General features: G+C 41.1%; 1 protein-coding gene across 1 annotated transcript; it reads right to left on the reverse strand.

The window, feature by feature from the left end:
- Positions 1-438: 438 nt before the first annotated feature.
- On the reverse strand, positions 439-22,528 carry tlcd2 (TLC domain containing 2). Its single transcript, XM_041045748.1, has 4 exons — positions 21,893-22,528; positions 21,364-21,446; positions 18,611-18,693; positions 439-4,217 (listed from the first exon to the last, which is right to left on the reverse strand). Exons 1-4 carry the CDS (start codon positions 22,069-22,071, stop codon positions 3,831-3,833), a joined length of 732 nt encoding a protein of 243 aa, XP_040901682.1. The 5' UTR covers positions 22,072-22,528; the 3' UTR covers positions 439-3,830.
- Positions 22,529-22,944: the final 416 nt, after the last annotated feature.

A 22,944-nucleotide genomic window follows, 5' to 3' on the forward strand; every position in this document is an offset into this window, starting at 1 on the left:
ACTCTTTTACTTTAATATACAAAATCTATGATGAGCTCATACAATCCAGTGCCATTTTATAGACTGAACCAGATACAGCATTAAAATACTGTAATGTTAATGCATCAGTGAAAGTAATGCAGTATATCATATTACATAAAAACATAATTGAGACAGGGGGGATTCAGCCTTCATAATGAGAACTTTTACTGTTGATAGACAAAGTACATTTTCCTGATAATACTATAACACCCCGTCCCCCCATAATAATAGAGTACTTTCACACTTTCCCATTGCTACTTTTACCAAAGTAAAGAATCTGAATACTTCTTCCATCACTGCTTTGTAGTTGCACCACATACTCTACAGTGCTTGTCTGAGAACTACTTTATTATTAATCCCAAATTCTCTGCTCACAACAACAGTCTGTGGGTCAGTGAAAGGAAAACACAAACATTAATTTCATTTATCTTTATTTTCACGTTAACCAAATATTGTTATTGTATAAACATATAAATTGGAGTTTTAATTACAAAACAATCTCTGCCAAAACATGAAAAAATAAAACTGTTATATTTACACTTAAAGACAAAATTCTGTGAAACGTGATGTGTCTGAAGCTCCGAGACAGCAGACGATTTCGCTTTAAGAACCTCAGCTGGTCTCGGTTGCTTCAGTATTCCAGGTTTTTCCCCCTTAATGAAGGGTTTATCAGTCCTTGACAAGCTGCACAGTGTCCGTCTTCACTGTTGTTATGAATTAGATTTTTTTTTTATGTTAACAATATTTAATATTTCATCAATCACTGGAAAAAAAGAAGTCTATAAATGAACAAACAAGGAAATAAAACTGGTCTTGTTGGTTGAGATAAGGAAATGTTGCTTTTCTCATTCTCTAATAATGGAATTCATTTAAAAACACAAACAAACAATGAAGACCAATGCAGCCAACCACCACATGTATTGTGTATGATGAGGAATATGAGGCTGTGTGGCATCTGACATCCTGACTTATTTTTCCTTGTGTGCACTACCGACAAACATATAAAACCGTAGCATCATCCTGTGGCCTTGGAAAAAGTCATGTTTTGAAATCCAGGCAGCAAAAAAAAAAAAGAAAAAAAAAGAAAAAAAGGAAAAGAGTTAGCGGTGGAAGAGAGAGCGGTACAGTAGTTTGTTTTTGGCCAGCGGTCGCTCAGTGTCAGTACGATGTTTATATGAGGAAAAATCTTGACTTGGCTGCAATGTTTTCTCAGGATTCCTAAAAGCACACAGCAACATAAGGAACAAATCTGGTATCACATAGGTAAAACTCCAATAACATTACTGCCTTATATAACACATTCACAATTATAAGCTTGCTTGTTAGAAAGAACTTCAGTTGTCACCAGTTGTCTTCACTACAACCACAAAGCTGCCCTAAAAAAAAGGCAAATTTACATTCACAACAAATTCCAAAAAGGGAGATATACTCTTGATTTTAAAAAAAAAAGGCAACTGGGAATCAGCCACAACAACAATAATTCAAACTCTACTGCTTTCCTCTCACACAGTGCAGTTTGTTTAGTGCAGTGATGTCTTGATTTTAATGTGAACTAAGATTTAAATTTGTGGACCCTGTCTCACTTAATCACCTGCAAATACTCTCAGCTGGCAGTTTATTAGCTACAGTTACACTGTAGAAGACCTGCCCGCTGAGTGTGACAGCTTATAGCTGATTCTAAATTTACAATTTGGGTCTGATGTTTCCTTTGAACTGCAACCAAGTATGTGAGTGTGACTGAACATGCCGCTGCGTTTGTAATATGGCTGATTTCAGGGCTTCATAGACACTGGGTCAAGAAAGCTGTAGCTGGAGAAACAAACCCAAAAAAAGAAATTATGACCCAAAGTGGCAAAATGCCCCGCAACAACATGACTTACACAATCAGCTTCACTATAATTGACAGTTTTTTCACAACAGGGAAACTCATTGAAAATTGTGTTCATTCTATCTTTAACCCACAACTTATTTTAAGTACAAATAAATTACAAATATACACAATTTAACCCCTGGGACAATGAATATACACACACACAAAAAAAAGCAACAACACAAAATCAAATATTTCCATGCCAAGTAAGGATTGATGTTACGATGTGAGCTGGAAGAGTAAGCAGCCGTGTGTCTAACACTTATGCTGTATTCACAGATCTCAGACCTGCTTGTTCCAACACTGACCTCTATTGGTGTTAATTGGCAACTTCAGATTAAAAAGCCGGATGGCACAGATCTACAAAGATGTTCCAAAATACAAGACATCTCTGGTGGTCTTGGTTGTGTTGTGGTCACTGAGGTGACGTTAAGGAGTTTGCTGTCCTCCATAGGTCAAATGAAGAATAACAACTCATGCCTGTCTGAAAGCTCCTACTGCAGACTGTGCACCATCACGGGGGACACTACAAAAATACATACAAATCATGAAAACATTAATGTCAGTTGGTAAATACAGCATTACCCTCTGTCATTTAGCTTGTCATTTTACAGGTTTTTTTTCAAGTGTACTCACAAAAGCAGCAGCCAGTGTGAGCTGTCAGACAGCCTCTGACCCTTACTCAGTTTTGTAATTGATCCATGAGCCTGGCAAGTCAGAGTCTACTCTATCTAGTTTTGTTCCTCCAAGATCTACTGACAAAAGACCTCGGCAGGTGGACAGTACAGTTCGGCAATCAGATCTTAGGCACACAAGCTGTTTTTTTAAGATACGGGGTTTTACTTTATAATTAGAGTGAACGCAAAGCCTGCTATGACTGATTTATTGCTGTTTCCTAAATGTTTTAATATAATTTGTCAAAGCATAAAATGGCCACAATCGCTTAGCTACTAAATATCATGCAGATTTGCATTGTCATCAAAGTTAAATCTGATTTGTTTTATTTAAACGCTGCTTCAAAGCATTTAATATTTATTCATCATTCTATTACCCTCTTCTTCTCTTCAGTGGGGATTTCCTGGTTCTCTGGACAAACATTTTCTCTTTATAACATTTTTCCTAATTTTCTGCTCTAATAACAAACAACCTGGCAAACACTGACAGTAAAGCTTGTTTTAGAAAGAGACAAAGGATTATTGTAACAAGCTTTCTGAGGTAGCAGGCGGTTTTTAGTTGAGGACAGTTGGTGGAAAAAGTAAAAAAAAAAAAAAAAAGACATATTCACCTCTGTGGTGTTAGTGTTACACAACAAGAGGGTCTGAATTCCACTAATTTATTTATTTGTTTATTTATTTTTACTCAGTGGTAAATAAATTGTACGTGAGATTTTTAAATAGCCCGCCACAGCATATGTATGTGTATTATATACAGTATGTATATAATAGAGACGTATACACGAGTGTTGGAGGGTTTGATTTAAAACAGTGCGTGTTCACTTACCATGCGCTACATTTTTAGAAAAGATTTAGCTGAAACACCCTGTGGGACAATAAGGCGTTTGGTGTCGTTTTACAAGGCCTTGCGTTGTTCATATGAAGAATCCTTCATCGGCCATTAGGCGAGCCACTAATGGCACTTAAGGATGACTGGAGCACACACACACAGAAGCCAAAACTGTCAAAACTACAACTGATGGGCAAGTGTAGCTTTCAGCACAACGGCTGTGTGTGATGTGTGTGTTTGGAATGAGGCCCACTGATGACACCTTGTGTGTACGTACCTGTACAGTACGAGAGATAGAAAGATCCCTCCGTCTCCCAGCCATGAGTATACTACACACAGGCAAAACGGTACCAAATCTCAGCCACAGGGTGTTAACGTACAGCAATGAGTGTGTTTATGAATCTAATCCTCCTTGCGTCTCCTTCTCCCCTTCTCTCTACATCTCCTTCTCTTTCTCTTTCTTGGTCTCCCGGGCGCTGCTCTTCAAAAAGTCGCTCCTGAGCAGCCGATAAAAGAGGACGATATTCATGGCTGTCATGATGGCCATACCCACGCTGCCCAGCGTGTAGGCCAGGAGCGGCACCTTGTCCCTGTTGAGCACCAGCCAGCGGGTCATCCAGGCCAGCGTGTTGATGCGGAACACCACGTATGTGCCCAGGTTGATCATGCTGTTGACCCGGTACAGCGTACCTGCGGCGATGTTGGCCATGCGCAGGATTTGCCTGAGGTGGAGGAACACAGAGTTTATCTCCACCAACAGGGCGACCACGGAAAAACCCACGTAGCGGCACGATAGCACAGAGAGGCCGAAACAGGTGATCACCTACAGGAGAAGGCAAAGAGACAAAAGGAGGACATTATGATGGATGTGGTAGAGCATCAGCATTTTACAGCTGATCTAAGTGACTCACTCCTCGATCAACAAATTTAAATACTAGCAGGAAAATAAAAAAGATAATGTTATTGTTTTTAATGCTCATTTTGCCCAACACAACAGTAAGACAATAATCCAGTGCATCTCTCATAACTTTATGGCAGTGACTGAAGGTTATCTCGGGAGGAGGATTTCCATGTTTCCATGGTGATTCCTTATGCATTTGTGTCTGACAGTATTTTACTCAATGACCACGTGGACAGACACCACTCCCCTGACTCGTTTCTGCTGAGTGGTGCTTATGAAAGTCTGTGATGTAACGAACAGATCAGCTCCACAAGGTGGCAGCAGCGTCGTTCAAAACCTGAGTCTGAAAAACTGAAAAACAAGGAAAACTCTGCGGATCCTGCCTGCTGACATTTCACCGGAGAGTCAGGGGGAAGGATTACGTACAGCATTTGATATGTTGTGACAGAAGTAAAAGCTGCTCTGTGACACACTCACAGCAGCTGTGTCGCAGGTGTAAAACCTGGATGACAGAAATGTGTTTATAACTGCAACAGGCTGTTCAGCAGGCTCTCCACGGGAAAAGGCACCCACTCACACCACCGCATTTCAACAGCTTCATTCACACTCAGAGCACACTCAACAGCATGATCAACCTGGGCACATACGTGGTGTTCCGCATCAACACGCTGGCCTGGATGACCCGCTGGCTGGTGCTCAACAGGGACAAGGTGCCGCTCCTGGCCTACACGCTGGGCAGCGTGGGTATGGCCATCATGACAGCCATGAACACTCAGAGTCCAGCTCGCAGTGTAGCTGGACGACAAACCGTGTTCAGGCACATTGTACTATAGTTTCAGACCTGTTACCACCTGACTTGCCGTGTTTATAAATCAGCGGGCGGTGTCAGTGAAGGGGAGATAGTGGAGAGTCTCGGTCAAGTCTTTGGTTAGTAATTAGTGCAGGTCATGGGATAGACTGTGGTGTGAAAGACTAACCTTTACGATCCGTTATGGCTCAGATGGAGAAGGGTCTTTTGTTTGTGCATGTGTGTTTTGTATGAGGACGCTCTCTGTAACGCAGCAAACAGTCATGTCATGTGCTGTAGTAGGTTAGGCAACAGGACATGTGAGGAGAGTCAGCAGTGCACTATCTCTAATTGGCATGTGCACTATGTATCCAGTGTAATATACAGTATGTGTCTTTGGCTTTAAAACATTTCAATCCACATTTCACTTTCTGAAAAAAAAAAAAAAAAAAAAAAAAAAAAAACCCAAACGTGTAAGTAGGTAGTTAGTCTTGGCAACATAACAGTACATGTAGTACATCTTAGTACATGCACACTACTAATGCCCTCCAAAAATTTAACGTTTCAAAATGTCACCAGAGTGGTTTATGGAGGCATTAAGCCCACACAGGTTCCTGGTTCACAGGAAATGACACGAAAGTCTGGCCATTCATTTTCAAGATATCCTGTCATGGACGTACAAGTTAGTCAAGGGAAAACGTGGTCTGTGGTGCTAAAGGTCACATAGGCCTCCACAAATAATCCTCTGGGGCAAGCTGGCCAATTGTTATTGAAATATCAAAATCTGTAGCAGAACAGTAAACAGTGATTTTAGGATTGACTGACTCACACACACACACCTTGAGTAATCACAGGGTAAACAGTAATGTCAGGAGGACATAGGGCTTTTCAGTACAAAACAAAGCCACACGCACACTCACAAATATGTGAGATCATCCTGCAGCGTTGGTCAATCACTCTCCTGTGAAATATTCTTCTGTGGCAGCACAGGTGGCAGGTGAGTCTGAAAACTCTTGGATAAACAAGGTGTGTAATAACACCCTGTTATCAAAGTCACTGAGGCAGTGATCATTGCGTTCAATATAATTCCAGCCAGCTAGACACTATGGAAACCCACACCAACTCACACCGAAAATGAATCCACAAATGCTCCATCTTCACAAATGAAAATGAGAATCACACTTATTTTTTTTTTTAAATGTTGTTTTCAACAGAGATGAGAGCAGACATATGAGACAAGATGTACATAGTGGTGAACATGTACGTGCATTCCCTGCTTTCAGTTTACATTCACAATACCCAACAACACGTGAACCATAAATACCCACATTCACACTCACATTAACACACAGTCACACACAGTCACACACACACACACACGCTCCAGGCCACAGCTTCAGCCACCAGTGGTCTATAGCCTGGCTCATCCAAAGTCTAATCTGATCTGGGAAGATAAAACTAGATAGAACATGAGGCTGGGAAGGTCAAAACAAACCGTTACACAACCACGAAGATAAGATGATGAAGACAAAGTAAGTGACAAAGTCTATGCAGAGAGAAAAGAGTGTGGAAAACACAACTTCAAAAGAACTAAATGGAACACAACTGCAGAGGAACTGGGAACGAGTGATGAATAACATAAAAGTTCAGAAACAAAACTGTCACCACTACAAAGTGTTATATCAAATCTGAATGAGACCAGATGGATTTCACAGAGCAGGATGGCTCATGGAGGACTACAGCTCATCGGACTTAATTAAATTGTCAAGGACATAGAATCATATCAAACCTCATTACATTTGTACATTTTATGACTTACTTCCTGAGGTTTCTTAATGTGAAAACATTGCGACATTGTTGTGTTCCTCCTCACGTGTATCTACTTTTATGGTGGTGACCTCTCTTTTATGGCTGTCTGTACATGCTCCGTCAGCCAGTGACAGTCGTTCGTAGCAGAGCAGCTTAGGTGTTGTGACTCATGACTTCAGCCACTGATCTGACCATACCAGGACATCATCTGGTGACAATGATACCATTTGGCTCATCAGCCAACCAGATACCAGCAAGCTAGCCAAACCTCATCCTAGTTGCTCTCTCACTGTGAAAATAGGTGGGACCTCCGTTGGTCATCCATAAAGGACAGGGGCCAGCTCCCACACCCTGTGCTGCTGTCAGCACCCTGAGCTCAGGGGGAATCACAATAATCCCCTCCACCAGCCCCCTGGATCTAGTAGAATGATTCAGCATTAGCTGGATTCGCCCCCACTAAGCTCTGCTAAAGCTTGACTTTCACATACAGCAGCCAATACTGCCCAACTAGAGACCCTGGTGAACTTTCAATCACAACTCAATCACAATGGGACAGAAAAAGACAGAGCGAGAGTAATTTCACCTTTGGACTGCATCTGTATACATTAACCTACTGTTATAGCCATCTGTATAAAATCCAAGCAAAGGGCTGAAAAACAAGGTGATGTGGGTGTTTGTTCACTGCATTTTGTCCCTGTGGGCTCAATTAAATGTTCTCTACACCCTGGTGAGGGACCTTTTCGTCCCACTTTTGGGGGGGGGGGTTGCACTGGGTGCAAAGGTAGTTGGCATATACAGCAAATGGTGCCATGAACAAAGTCAACTTGATATTTAAAAAAAAAAAAAAAAGAAAAAACATGATGACCTGGTGTCTCTCTTCCTGACTTTTAGCACAGATCACAAAGTGACCCAAATAAAAAGTAAGGTAAAGTTCACATGATAAGAAAGTTTGTGTTGAGATGGAAGGTTTTGATAAATGTTTGTGCTTTTAAATTGAGCCACTACGGCAAACAGTATTCAGAGGATGAACGGACTAGAAACACAGGAACAGATAAAGCTAATGAAAAAGATAAATTATGCCCCACAAAGACAGTTAACACTGTTGTAGTCAGCAACTGCATCTTTTTTAATTTGTTGAAAGATTCAAAGATCTAATCATGAAACAGTGTAGTAAAGCTCTGTGGTCTTTTTTGCGTCTGTGTGTGTATCATTATTACAGTCTGTGGTGTTATGTCTCTCCCTCTGCCTGCAGGATTTTCTGTAGTAGTCTGCAGTTAAAAGCTGAGGGTTACTAGCCTCATGTGGTAGCACTCGTTAACCCTCTACCAGGCCACCCTCCAGTAAGTCTCCCTCTAACACAGCCAGACACTTCTACCAATACTGATGCAGCATGCATTCTCATCCCATAATAATCCCTGTGTAAACAGACTGCTACTTATTTAAAATAAAAAAAACTTCCTTATTGCACAGTTTTTGTTTCAATGGTTGAAGCAGACACAATTATTGAGGATTTCCATGTCAAACCAATCCCCGACCTCTGGCTGATAACTCGCTCGCTGGCTCAGTCAGAGGAGAAGCTCAAGTTCAGCAGCAGAGCAGCCCGTTTGTTACAATGGACAAAGTGACTCTTGAATGATAATGAGACCATGTGGAAAAAAAAAGAAAGAAAAAAGGAAAAAGAAAGAGGGTGGTGCTGTAAGACGAAGGAGGTCATTAACCCAAGAGGCTCAAAGGAGATTGACACAGTTTAGCACACAAACACACAAACACCCTCCATCCTAAAAAAAAAAAACATGCTCTCTCTCTCCAGAGTCTCATGGCAGCAGGGGTCAGAGGTGATGGGGTGTTAGCAGACATGCTCTAAACAGCTGGGTGGAGAGAGTTAGGGCGTTTGAGTATTATATTACTTACTATACCTTGCAACTGTATGTCTGTGTGTGTGAGTCAGAAAACACACGAGGAGAAAAACCACCAAAAACATTTTTGACACATGGAAAAGAGAAGCTGTCATCACGTTCCACCAAAGTTAGTATTTAGGTTTTAACCAGAGTTTGAAGTGGAAGTGAATCTGTGACCTGTAGCTATTACGGATAAAGGGTATTTTGTCTGGCTTGATTAGAATAAAACAGACCACTGCTAATCAGTCACTACTTTTTCTGTTTGTAAAAGCTTTGTAAAAGCTTTATGTAACAAAAAAGGTGCTGAAAAGTGTTAATTTGTTCCTAAATGTATTGTTAAACAATACAAAGAACTCACTACAAAAAAACTTAAACAGCATGTATATTGTTTACTGTGCTTATTCAATTGTCCAGGACATGGCACTAAATTCATCTTTGCTTCTTTGACCTAAAACATGGCCTTCAAAGTTCAACGAGTCACAAAACACTACAAAATCTATGTCATAAAGATTAGTGGTCATAATTCAGAAGATGAGTTAAAGTGAATTCAACTTTAAATTCATCTATAAATAAGTGGACATTGGCTCTGCACATCAGTAAAATAGTGTGATGGAAGATCATTCACCAACAGAAGATGTAAGTGACACCTCAATATTTAATGGTACATACGTGGATGAAAATCAAAAGAGCTGCTACTCATTATCTGTGCGTACCGGTGAGCCTACTTCAAGCACTGGTATCAAGAAACCAGAATTTTACATGAGGTTATGCTGATGAGTGTTTAGATGATCTCTTCCACATACAGCAACTGCAGATGTAGACAAACCAAAACAAGTGAAACTAGAAGTGTGTTTCACAGATCTGTGAGCCAAATAAACAGTGACTGAATCTTTACATTTGAATTTCCACAGAATTATCACCTGTGTGTGTTTGTGAATCCATTAATTATTTATGCCTCAAACCTCTGCACAGATACATATTCCACATCTCCTTACGATTAAAGCACAGCTGCGTTCCCTCAAAATACATTATTAGACAGGCAGTGCCTCCCTAATACAGGCCATAAAGGCACAGGAAGTGGCCTAGTGAAACTAATGGGGAGGAAACTAATAGGAAGCTCAATAAAGAGATGTTAGCTATCTGGTCATGGGCAGACCAGCAGCGGGTCGATGAGAGGGTGGGAGGGCTTTACAAAGGCTTAAAGTCAGTGAGAGAAAATGGAGGGAAGAATGTTGAGCTTGGAAACACAAGACAGTAAAGATTACACACACACACACACACACACACACTGAGGGATAGTGGTCATAACTATTATCATGCGACTTGCGTTAACTCCTGTCAGCTGACAGCAGCACACCGCTGCGTGCTGTCACAGATATCTGATCAGAAATTCACCGGACGAGCCCAAACCCAATTATTTAAGGCAAATATGATAAATTGTATGTGCCGAGAGAGTGTGTCCTCTTCCTTGTCAGGGTGAGGTTCGGTGACTGTTCATAGGTGTGTTTTGGGTGAATCATGGTCACCTGATGTATTCAGGCGGCGAGTGTGAAGGGAGGAGTGGTGGTTTGCTTTGCTTGGAGTGTACAGTATGTCTCAGCCATTACTTCACTGTGGCCACGGAAAGATAAAAGCCAGTGATGGCTTTTCCGATGTATCTTAATGCTCATCAGGACCAGAAGGCACCAGAGAGCTCTTGAGATCTGATGATATCCCCCACTGACTCATGGTATGCAACATTTTAAGAACTGTGATCTGATTCTGAAACGTTTTACTTGTTTATCTTTGACTATAAAGAAAAGCGGGAAAAAAAATACACAATTCATTCAAAACAAGTATGAAATAACTGCAATAATCATATTCCACCAATACATCAATACCATCATTTAGCTTCCAAAGTGCATATCCTTAAAGGAGAAGGTTTCCACTTGGAAAAATATGCTTATTGGTGTGTTAGGAAAACAGCGAAACTGGCTCTGAAAGTGACTGCGCTCAGCCAAGAAACTGTTCCAATGTAGTAACTCCAATGTAAAACCACTACCTGTTGTTTAAACATTTCAGTTTTTATGAAGCCAACCAGCTGCTGGATCCAGCTACATATTTACCCCGCAGATATGAGAATGGTACAAATCATCTTAGCAATTATATCATACAATACACTAAATATTGGTTATAGTACTTTCTGTTAATGCATAAGATTTCATCATGGCCCTTACGATGCCAAACCACCCTGACAATTACTGTGAATATCTCAGGTTTGCTGTGAAGAATAGTTTAAAAAAAAAAAAAATACTGAAATGGTTAACTCCACTTACTTACTACAAATATTCACTGTGAGGTTGTTCCTGCGCTGTACTCTCACATGCTTGCATACCCACCCACGCTGCTTTTGGAATCATACGCAAGTACTCTGGCATTCCCACAGCAGCTGGATCTCAGCCAAGTTTGCTCTTTGTCTATTTCATGCGTTGGTTCTACACCATAAGGTGTGGCAACCAGGGAGAACAAATGCAGAGTTCCCACTCTGCCCCACCTTCTTTTTCTATGACATGTAGCTTACGGAGAATCAACTCCCTCTTTTTTCTAAACCCACTGATGGATGGACGCCTCTCCAAACAGCATTCCTAGTTGTTATGCCAACTGCGAACAAATACAAATGTCTTTTTTTTTAGAGCACTCTGCTTTTCCAGCCTCCAGCTTCTTTGGAAAGCATGGCACATGCATGTGTGTAACACTCAGGATCCACCTGTAGGCTGGAGACAGGATAATAAAAAAACAACAAAAAAAACAACAACAAACAAACGTGGATGATGGATGAGACCTGCATCTGTTCAGCCTATTTCTACTCAACTGGGTTTCACAATCCTTAGTCTTGATCATTTCTTCTTAAACGATTCACTTTTCACAAGATTCATCCTCATTATTGCACAAGATTTCTCACACTTAAATGCAAATGGTAACTGACAATTTCAAACATGTTACGCACATTTAACGAGTCTTTATCTCTATTTATACATTGCTGCTGTGTGTACACATCATGTCACTAAATATAGACCTGACTTCCTACATACAAATTCTGAAGGAATTCCTGTTAAAAGGGAGTTTTCCTTGCCACTGTCGCCTTAAGTGCTTGCTCTGGGGTCAGGCTCTGGGTCTCTGTAAAGCGCTTTGAGACAATTTTGATTGTGGAAGGCGCTATATAAATAAAATTGAATTGAATTGAATTGAATTGAAGGTTCACATCAATTTTTAGGCTTCTATTAGTCCATAGTTACTGCTTTGTGACTCACAGCAGCATTTCTGTGTTTGATAAAGAGACAAGAAGCTGCGTCCACAAATGTGTGGATTTTGTTGTTTGTGGCCTTTGCATTAGAAGAGCGTGAACTGTTTCTGGCACAAAAACAGCAGACAAGCAAATCCCTCAACGTGGGTCCCTCAACTGCTATACCATGAGGGAAAAAACCCACACAAAATTATATTATACTATCAGAGCGCGGAGGCTCTCATTGGTTTGTATCCATGTGAGGGGGCGGTACAAGCTGCAGAGAGTAGGTGGACGAGGGGGTATGGGGGGAGACATTTGGAGGTTATGCAAGGATTGTGGGGGGATAACAAGGCAGCGTTTGTGATATATGGACTGGAGCTGCAGCTCAGAAATGTTTTGGAGGGGGGGGTGCTCGCATTTGCAGAAGCCCTGTCAGGAAGAGGGAGGTTTGCAACACGTGTCTGTGTCTCTCTCTCTCTCTCGGGAGCCTGAGGTTCATGTGGAGACCAGATGTCTGTCCTCCTGTCTGCATATACACAGAATGGGGGAACACCACGAGGCTCCAAAAAGATGCGACTGCTGAGAATTACATTATGAACTTTGGCCTCTAAAAAAAAACAAAAAAAAAAAAACAACTCTTTCACATTCCATTTTGCATTTTGCAATATGTGTTTCTCTTCATCTCAATGGCCGTCATTATTCTCAGTTGGTGGCGTGATATTGTTGTCTTTGTATTGTTCGAGGCCTTCTCGCTCAGCCGACCGCGTGCTCCGCTAAAATTTCAGCAAAAACAACAGAGGCTCCAGCAGCTCATGGTTTGCAAACATGATGTTGACACTGGAGATTTTTTTAAAAGCAACACTCGTTCCATGTGGTCTGTCACACCAAAGTATGGGAGGAGTGGCAGAGCCCACAGATTGTGGATGGCTGGAAATATATCTGTGGGCCCTCTAGCTTAAACAAAAACATACCATGCATAGTAAGTAGGCTGTTTTATACATGAACAGACAGTATGACGAGGGTATATTAAAAACCATACTCTACACCTCTAGTTGATGTTAACACTCTCGGCTACATGCTTGTTAATGTTGTTGTCCATGCAAGATTACGAAATTAACCACTGGAGGAAGTACATCTATCAGGAAATAGACCAGCTGAACTTCAGATTTGTTTGTATAAACAAGGCCGCCTCTGAAACAATAGAGACTTCAAACCAAACATAGACTCTAAGGATTACAAATCCTGCCAGTCTTTGTTATTTGCTTGACCTGCTGTCACATTAGGCTGACACATGTGGCTCCTTAGACAGCCAGCAACTAGTGAAAAGAGAAGCTACAGGTTTTACGTAGCCGAGGATGTAGAGATCCATGGCAGACATGGCATTCCAGTGACAACATGGCCAATGACCAAATAGAGTATGTTCCTGCTTCCAAAAGTGACATTCCCTGTTAGCTACGTGAGACAGCTTCGCACTCCTCCCACAAATATCTATTTTCATTCCTGGTAAGCTGAGACGAGTTCCACTCATATTTTAGGTTGAGACAAGATGAACCTTGAGGAGGTAAGATAATTTCCAGGTTATAAGGACATGATCACAAGGACACAGGCTGTTGTTTCTGTGATCAACTGAAATTCCTCAGTATATTAGCTCCTTGGCAAAATATTGTATGTGATCCACCAGGAGAAGGAGGTGGGTCTGGGTGGCAGCTCTGTGCTATAGCCAAAGATTTTTAGCAGCTGAACTTGTACAGATAGAAGGAACAATTATAAGAACTACGTATCAGGATATCATTGCTGAGAACCTGTTTACAAAACTCGTCATCCAGGTGGAGCAGGCTTGATAAAAATCTGTGAGGAGGATTAAGAGAAAATTCCCAAATTCAAAATCCAGGTACCATAAGCTGATGCAGACGAATCAAAGCAGGCTCAGTGTAATCACTGCTACGGTGGCTTCTGTTGAGCTTTAGTGCTTAAAACCTGGGTGCTCTGTGGCCTTATGTAAGCTGCTGTTTTGGGCTATCTAGGTTATTTTTCTTATCTGAGCATTTCAAGCCCAATAATAAGTTCATTACAACATTTTTTCACCAAATGTAGGAGGAAATGCGACTGATGATTGATAGTTCTCTATTTCACTGAATGTGGAACAGGCCAACCGGGCTGATTATTGCAATTTTGGAAATAGAACAAGGCAATTGAGAAATTAAATGCTTCCCCAGAGTGTTACAAAATCCTGTCATTCATCGTTTCTGTGTGAAAGAGCAACTTGAGCATTTAGGTGCAAGTATGAAGGATGGTAATATGTTACACAATTAAGAGCATTATAAGTAGCATAGAGGGGAGGATATTTAAAAGCCTACATATCTACTCCTTTATAACTGAAGTGGACAAACCAGACAGAACAGAGCAGATGTGATTGGAAACAGCATGGATCCTCAAATAGGCGATTAACCTTTGACACCCTGATCTACTTTAGAGGATGTTCGGCCTTGGCCCCTACTCTACGAAGATAACTGAATTCTGTCTAATGAGAGACGGATGAAAGGCATTTATGGAAGGAAACAGCAAACATGTTGCAACACTCCTGTGAGAGGGCAAGGGCAAGACTGATCCACTTGGTATTCCCACTGCTTCTCATCAATAAAAATCTCAAAAGAGAACATTGGACATACTGTTATTCACATGCTTTTGTTCTTTGCGGAAAAAAAGATTTATTTGAACCTCCCACCTCTGCCTGGCATCCTTCTCTTCTGGCTCATATTTTAAATTAAAAGCTCACTATTTCCAAGAGTCACGGGTAAACAAGGCTGAAACAGATTCAATGTGGAGATGAGTTTTTTTTTTTACAAGGATAGCAAACAAACCTTGGTTTAACCATATGTTCATCAGTTAGCCCAGCTCAAACAATGACATAAAGAACAAGTTTCATTTCACTGTACTCCTACGGTCCATTTAACAGACTACACATACTGTACATACACAGACTACTTTTTTAAAGTCCTGTGTGTTATATATATTTAGACAATATATAGTAGGTACATAAATATTTAATCTCTACAGGACGAGGTACCCTATTTCTGGCTAAATTATCAGGACTTCCTGTTTTCCAAAGAAAGCCCAAGGTTACAACAGACAGGATCTCATCAGAAGTGAGTGATTGAGACAAGGCTCACATGTTTCTCAGACAGAAATAAGAAGCTGTAATCTCCTCTTCAGTCAATAACAAGGGGAAAAAAATTTCCATGGAATGTTTGACTTCAGTATTTCTCCTGGACTGCGACAACGGGGATCAACAAAACTCGTGTTACACCACATGCCGTTTCACTATATGCTTGTATAACACAGGAAAACCTCACGTCAGATTACAGAAATTAAGACTCAAGAAAAAGTTATTATACGTGCATTTGAGCAGACAAACACTAAGAAGGAGGCAGGGGTCAAAACAGAAAATAACAGCAGAGGAGGAAAATGAGATACGACAAAACACCCATAGGTTTAAAAGTACAGGGTTCGGCAAGTGACATAAAAAGTAGATATAAACCCTTTTGGTTATTTAAGAAAATTTGGATTACAACTCGCATCTTCCGTCAGGGCCTGAAACTGTCATGCTTATGTAATTTTAAGTCTGGACTATCTCAGTTATAACCTTAGATGCTAATTTGTTACTACAGTCATGGTGTACCAACATTACCAAATACATCACAACAAACTAGTACATTATATGCAAAAGTGCATGACAGGTCAGACCACAACTGTGTCATTCATTTATTTTTACACTAGTTTTCAGAGACACATCACCTTCCGCCCTTACTCATGTCTGTATGCATGTGTGAGTCAACATAATGCACATAATTTATATCATCAGTTGTTGAGACGTTTCCACTAAATACTAAACTTTCGAAAGTTTCCACTAAATACACACCTCCTGCGCATTTTTTTCCCAAATTTTATAGTCATATAAAGCACCTTCTCTGTTTATACACACATAAATGCTTTACATGCACCAAAAGTCTGAGGCCACGTCCCCATTGGGAAATGAATAAAGACGTACTGTACTTAGAACTAGATCAATCATAGTCTACATGTCATTGTCATGACATTTGATCAGGAAATGGTAGATTATACAGAGGTGTTGTAAATGGTACAAGGGGCAGAGCAGAAAGGTTAATCAGTGGGCTGCCAATATGAGGAGATTAACTAGAGATCAGCCTCCTTCTCCTGTCTGTTTGACCAGCTGGTCCTGCTTGGTTCAGTGCTCGCCCACCACAAAAACTCCTGAGACTTCAGACGACCAGTGCGCTTGGTTTAGTAAAAACACAATAACCTAATTTATAATAGTTGAATGAAAAGATCAAGAAAAAATAGATAAGAACCAGATTAGGATAACATAGAAAAGGAGTTCAAGGAGGATGGAGTTTCAGAAAGGCACACGGAAATCAAGGAGTAAACATCATTCAAAAAAAATGAATGAAAGTCTTGGTGTTGGTACAATGGGGAATAGGAGGGAGTTAAGAGAAAGAGAGTTAGCCAGCAGAGAAGCACTAAAAGCCATGTGAATGAGAGAGAAATCTCCGTCCCTCCCACACTCTAGTGACAATCTGAAGCCAGCTGGCCCGGCCAAAGCCCCCATTCACTAGGATTCCAGGAAGAGGAGGAAAAAAAAAACTGGCCATCTTCTCTCAAACTCTGTTCGGCCTTCGCCACCAACAATCGGGTGCCAGAATGAGCATTTCCACCACTAATACACTGGGTCTCACCTGGGAATAACTGATTCAGGTGTGGCTTTAACTTTGTTTAGAAACAAAAGACCCCTGATGTCACAGGCTGGCATCACCACAAAAAACCTAGCTTGACTCCTAGGCAACCCGGAGCATCATGAGCAGTGAGGACACTAACATTTGACACCACACAAATACCTTAATTTGGCAGATGTGTTGTTATTTAAAGTTAATGATCAATAAATGGTTAAGTTTGCCAAGAAGCCAAGCTACGCCATTCAGCAATATAAGACAAAGCCAGGTCTCCCAGGACAATGGAGGAGAGAACTTAAAGTTAAAGAGTTAAAACCAAACATAAAAACTACAAACTGCAAAACACAGTCAGGTATTCTTAAAAAGAGATTCAAAACAAATACGGAGATGTACAGTACTGCACTTACTGCATTTTAGAGAAATAATATAGTTTTGGGAAAATCTATTGACTGGTGGAAACTGTGACTCTCCAGCAAACCAACAAAGGAAATCTTGCAAAGGTTCACCATTCTCTAACTTTGTATTATTAGACTAGAGATGTCATGCTGGTTGCTATTCTGTGCGTTTGTTGCAAGGAACTCCCCTGTCTTATCACACAGCCATTCAACTACCAGGACCAGTTTCCTGGCACAGGATCAGCCTCTGTGTTTGTGTGAGAGAGATACTGAACAGGGGTTACAGGTTTAGAGTTGTTTTACATGTAAATGTGTGTGAAAATATCTACCAGAGAGCAGACTTAAACTTAGTACCTGATGTTACTTTTCAAGGACAGGCCACAAGATTGCACACGTTTACATTTATCTACACTGTACATTCATGTTTATTTATAAAATACTGTATGCTGATAACACCATTTTAAACATGTTTTGATTTATAACTGTGACTGGAACGTCGGCGTGTAAGATGCTTTTTTCTTTATGCAGCACAAGTCACATCCTCGGTGACCTGATTTCTAAATTTTGCAGACAAATGTTTCCACATACTTCAGAATGAAAATGTTCCAGCATTAACACCCAAGCACACACATAAATCATAGCTGTTGTTCGGTACAAATCCACTCCAATCCGGTCAGAGACAATTCCAATAAAAATTTAACCAAACAACCCTCGTGAGGTGTGTATTACACTACAATAACAAGAGCAAGGGCTTGGCAACAGAAAGCAATACACAACATTGGCACAGTCTTGGAAGTAGGTCACGCAGTCAGAAGCAGTAGGAGAAAATATTCATTCAGGATGTAGTTCTATATTGCCACTTCAGATCATTCCCTTATTTATTTTCCGTAGTGTTTGAGAGCAGGAGTGGGGGAAGTGTTTACTGATCTGACCTGTTCTTTCCTCAGGAAAATATCTCCCACCAGGCCAGGCGGATGGGGGCCACCATATCATAAGGATGACTGGCTTTGATGGGAATCTGCTAGAAACAGTGGATTGCAAAGGGAGTCGGGTGGAGTTCATCTTTCTCAAGGCATGAAAGAAGGTTGAATGCCTGGTTGGGGGGTGGGGGTGTTGTCACATTGGAATGATTGTCTCTTTGTTGTCACCCTCACTTATTCATTGTCAGTAGACAAGAAAGACGGGTATTTTGTCTTCTCCATGACTGTGCTTCTGACAGGTGCGTTGGGGTTTTGTAGCCCAGTTTTTCAAAGCAGTAACTACTGTGTATTGAATTCATAAGGGTGATTGGTACAGCTAAAGATCAGATAATCTGCTGTCAGTTACGGTCAAGGTGAAACATCTTTGGTCAAAATACAAAATCCTGGACCACAGCTTATTTTTTACAGTGAAAGCAATGGTCGAAAGACCTACCACGATGTGATGAAAGAGAAGCTCCCAGGACTGACTCAGTTTCTGGTTCAGCACCATGTCAAAGAAGTCATAGATGAAGTAACCTGTGGGGATAGGCAGCACAGAGCCAAGGTCAATGTCATTTTTAGCTTCGGCAAATTCAATCAACCAAAACACAACAGATTCTTTTGACAAGAGCAGCCTTGAGTTTATCAAGTGTGCGGGGGGTGGGGGTGGGGGAAACGACCCCGCTTCCATGACGACAGCGATGGCAACCAAGATGTGTCTTGGAGAGGGGCTATTCATATCCACCACCCCCAACCCTCCCTCACCACCGGCAGTATCCATGGTGACGGCTTCTCAGAACGCTGGAAAAATAATGAAGTGTTGAGGATGGAGGACGGAGGGGTGCGCGGGAGCTCGCTCGGGGCTTTGCTGAGGCTGAAATTAACCCCATTATGCTGGAAATTTGACACCAGGACCCTTCTGTCGACGGGATGACATGTTAGGGTTCGTCTCACAATAGACAAATGCACCTGCTAACAGCCACAGACCGAATGATTATTACAACATTGCTATCAAGCATTTGGTCGGTTTATTTGCATAATCTTGTCTCCATAACACTTAATGCTGTTTCATAAGAGCATTGACAATGCAAACGCCTACCCAGTGCAGCCTCTTCAACAATGGGGTGTTTTTTTTTCACCCGCAAGAGGTTGAGTTTAGGTCAAGTTTTGCCAAAAACAGCCAACTGGGGCATGTGACTTGTTCAATAAAAGAACCAATTCACTGACATGTCTTATCTTGCCCTTGTGGTTTTATAATAATTGATTATCATTATTCAGTAGTCCATGACACATCTGTATTCAAAGCACACAAGTGGAAGAATGAAGAATGACTGAGTTGCACAAAGAGAAAGAAAAACTCATGTTGCTTTTTGGCTGATTATTTTTCCTTATATTGTGCAACATGGGTATGATACCATTGTTAAACCCAGGCTCTGTACAGTTTATGTCTACACTGAGAACAAATGAATCAAACACTGCTTGACCTGTCACTTGCTATGAACCGAAGCCTGAATGTGGCAGTCAGTGGAAGAAAAAGTAGGATTCTAGCGAGGTAAGCAATACATTTACTTTTGTCCATTCAAGATTCTCTGCAGTGAGATTCATCAGCTTGTTTACACAAACGGGGAATTCCTTTCTTAAACCAGTTAGTCAAACAACTGGGTTTCAGGCTGATACATTACATCTTCATGACGCTGTTGGAATAGCCTAGTTAAGCATGAGAAGCCTGATAAAGACACCTGGTTTAGTCTGATACTGACTGAGTTACTGCAGCATGTAAAAAAACTTACCACGGTGGCTTTTTATTTTTGCATTCTGTGTGTAAACTTGAGTTGCATAGTTTTATGGGTTCTTCTTTATGCTGTATCAAGACAACATGTCCATGGAGCAGTTCTTACTAACACTATCAGTATGCCTTTTTTAAAAATGTATTAGAGGTAACTTACCCATTTTATGGGTAAAACACCACAGGCAGAGAGAATTATCTTTCTACTGGATATTTTCATAGCAACATGAAGAATGAACCACAGTGTATTCGAAGCACATAAAAACAGCTCAACACACATAAAACATTAACCATAGTTGGGCTCCTCTGCAAGTCATTGTTCTGGGCACTGGACAAGGTCTTCATTCAACAAGCGGACAATCATTTGTGGTATGTCACTGCGAGGTTTGCAGTGTGGTATCCCAGCAAGCTGGGCTGAATGCACGAATCTGGTGCACAAAACTCCTCTCAAAACGTGCTGAAGAATCACGCCACATTTGTGGTGGGAGGGCCGGGCAGAAGCACTCCACTTGTTTTTGCACAGATGACTCCCCCTTTCTGTTATCACTGCCATCTGATGTGGATGGCCTGCATAAATCAACTGACTTTTTGCGCCGTGGCTGCCTTGGTGATGTCACATGACTGTACGGGGTTACGCCCGGTGCCTGGGACCGATCATAATGCCACCCATTGATCTACACATACAGACACTGTTCCTCGCTTTGCCAGCTTCCAGGGCTGGACTTCCTGAAAGAATGTCAAACATCCTGGGAATCCTCGGGGAGCCCTTGTCGCCCGGCGCAGATACAATAAATTTGTGTATTTAAAAACGCTCACGTGCCACTAGTTGCACTGGAATACTTTGAGCATTAATGAGGAAAAAAGTAAAAACAGGGCGAGTTGCTATTTTAAGAATGTGGGATTGCATGTGCTCTTAGGTTTGAGAAATTATAAGGAAATCAAGCAAAATCTAATTTATGTTAGCCTCTAATTTGGTTAACAGAAAGTACACTGTAGCCTACATTGTGGAGTCCAGGTAGAAATTCAATAGCAAAAAAAAAAAAAAAAAACTGAAGGCAAAGTGAACTTAAGTCGAGCCAAATTGAATAGAGTCAAACTGCAGGGAGAGTACAAGAGTACACACACCCAAGTAGCTGTTATATCCATCTCCAAGTCATTCACATCGATAAAGCAGCTGAGAGATGATTAAACTGGAGACATCTTGACTTATATTTGCCATTTTACAAAATGGGAGATATTAACTATGCCAGTGAATTGTAGAAAAAAAGAACAGCCATAGGACTTAAGATGATGGAGCACGTCAACATGTCAGCAGCTAATTTGCTGAGCATTCAGAGCGGCACAGATGTGTAAAAAGGCCATTAACCATGTCTGCCCCAAATCATGATTCAGCAGTGAACGCTGTAAAAGGTCTTACTCACCAATTGAAAATGACACCAAAGCATGAGAAAACACTGAATGAGTTTCTATCAAATCTTCGGCCATCTGTGGGTGAAGGAAAAAGCTGAAAGGATAAACACACAAGTTCAGAGAAAGCATTTAGTAGATTTAAAAAAAAAAGTGGAACTTTCATTTGAGAGTAAATTTATGGACATTATAATGAATGAGGTGACCAGTGCCAGTCATACAGAAAGGTCCCCACTGCATCTCATCTATAAATCTATGAGATTATGTGAATGAGGATCTGGTAAAGTAGTGTGGTAAAAAAAAAAAAAAAAAAAAGAAAACCAGAGTCTGGTCTACAAACAATAACATAAAGTACAGCCAGGCATAAAATGAATTCAACATATATTTAAATCTGAATTTGAATACAACCGCGCCAAACAGTCATTAATGAAAACATGCTCGGAAGCTGAACCAGTCATTTCCTGCCAGCCACTGATTTCATTAAAATAAATAAATAAATAAAAACAATTCACAATAAAACTATTCTTGTTTGGTCGAACTTACCAAAGCACGGCCCATATCGCGGTGATGAGACTGTGCACGAAGGATGTAGAGATATTTCTCCATTTCCACGCATTCCTGCAGGCAGATTCAGGCATGGGGAGTTTATTGACCCCTGCGTTGACAAGTCTGAAAAACCCGACGGAGCCCGCAGTCGTTAAAATCACCGAACCCAACTCCATAGCTGAGATGTTTGTCTAGCAGGCGAAGACTTCACAGGCCAAACTCACACACTTGTTCCCCTCAGTGTGAAAGGCGTATAAACGAAGCGGAGCCTAAGATCGTGGCCCAGACAGACAGAGAGACAGACAGACAGACGACTGTGGGCTACTTGTTTGCGATGACCGAGACAAACCACGCTGACATACCGGTGTGTCCCCAATCATGAACGGCCTCTCGGTACTTAAACCGGTTTGTGGAGCGCAGAGGGGGGGAAAAAAACTTGTTTCTTTCGCGGTTATTGTCCAAAGGAGAGTGAAGGTGTGTACGAGACTGTCAAATGATCTCCCACTGAGTCGGATTGAATGTTTATGGTGATTTTCTGCAATAATCCGGCCAAAGAAAGCTCTGTGGAGACAGGTGTGCGCGGTAGAGGTGAAGCCCTGGATGCAGTTGTGAAACCGTCCTGTTGTAAAACCTCATCCCTCGCTTGTGTAACTTTTTGACATCAACATAAACCAAACAACGGCTTCTCCCCGCCCTACTATAAAGGGGCGCGGTCTAGAGCACGTTTCATGTGTTGTGTTACATTCAGGTGCCGTCGGAAATGTATCATTCACAGACTGAAGACGCAATCTACGGCACCAATACCACACAGTGGTATGAAATACACAATTATTGTCTGTTTATAAATGCTTTATGTATTTATGTAGTGCTTATATACAGTTTCAATTGCCTGAGGTACTCCCACAGATGAGGAGAATTACCATGATGAACTCACGTTTTATTTAAGTACTTGTTAGTTTTACGCTATTTGACTTCTATATCATAAAGCAATAATCACCAATAATAGGTATCGGTTGGTTTTGTTGGAGTATATATCGTCTTTCAAGAGA

This window comes from Toxotes jaculatrix, chromosome 9, assembly GCF_017976425.1.
Source record: "Toxotes jaculatrix isolate fToxJac2 chromosome 9, fToxJac2.pri, whole genome shotgun sequence".
Taxonomy (NCBI): Eukaryota; Metazoa; Chordata; class Actinopteri; family Toxotidae; genus Toxotes; species Toxotes jaculatrix.

Coding starts and splice junctions, on each gene's coding strand:
- tlcd2 (XM_041045748.1), bottom strand. CDS start 22,071: ATGGAGTTGGGTTCGGTGATTTTAACGACTGCGGGCTCCGTCGGGTTT. Junction 21,447..21,892: donor GCGATATGGGCCGTGCTTTG/GTAAGTTCGACC, acceptor TTATCCTTTCAG/CTTTTTCCTTCACCCACAGA. Junction 4,218..18,610: donor TTCTCTTTCATCACATCGTG/GTAGGTCTTTCG, acceptor CTTCTCCTGTAG/GTGATCACCTGTTTCGGCCT.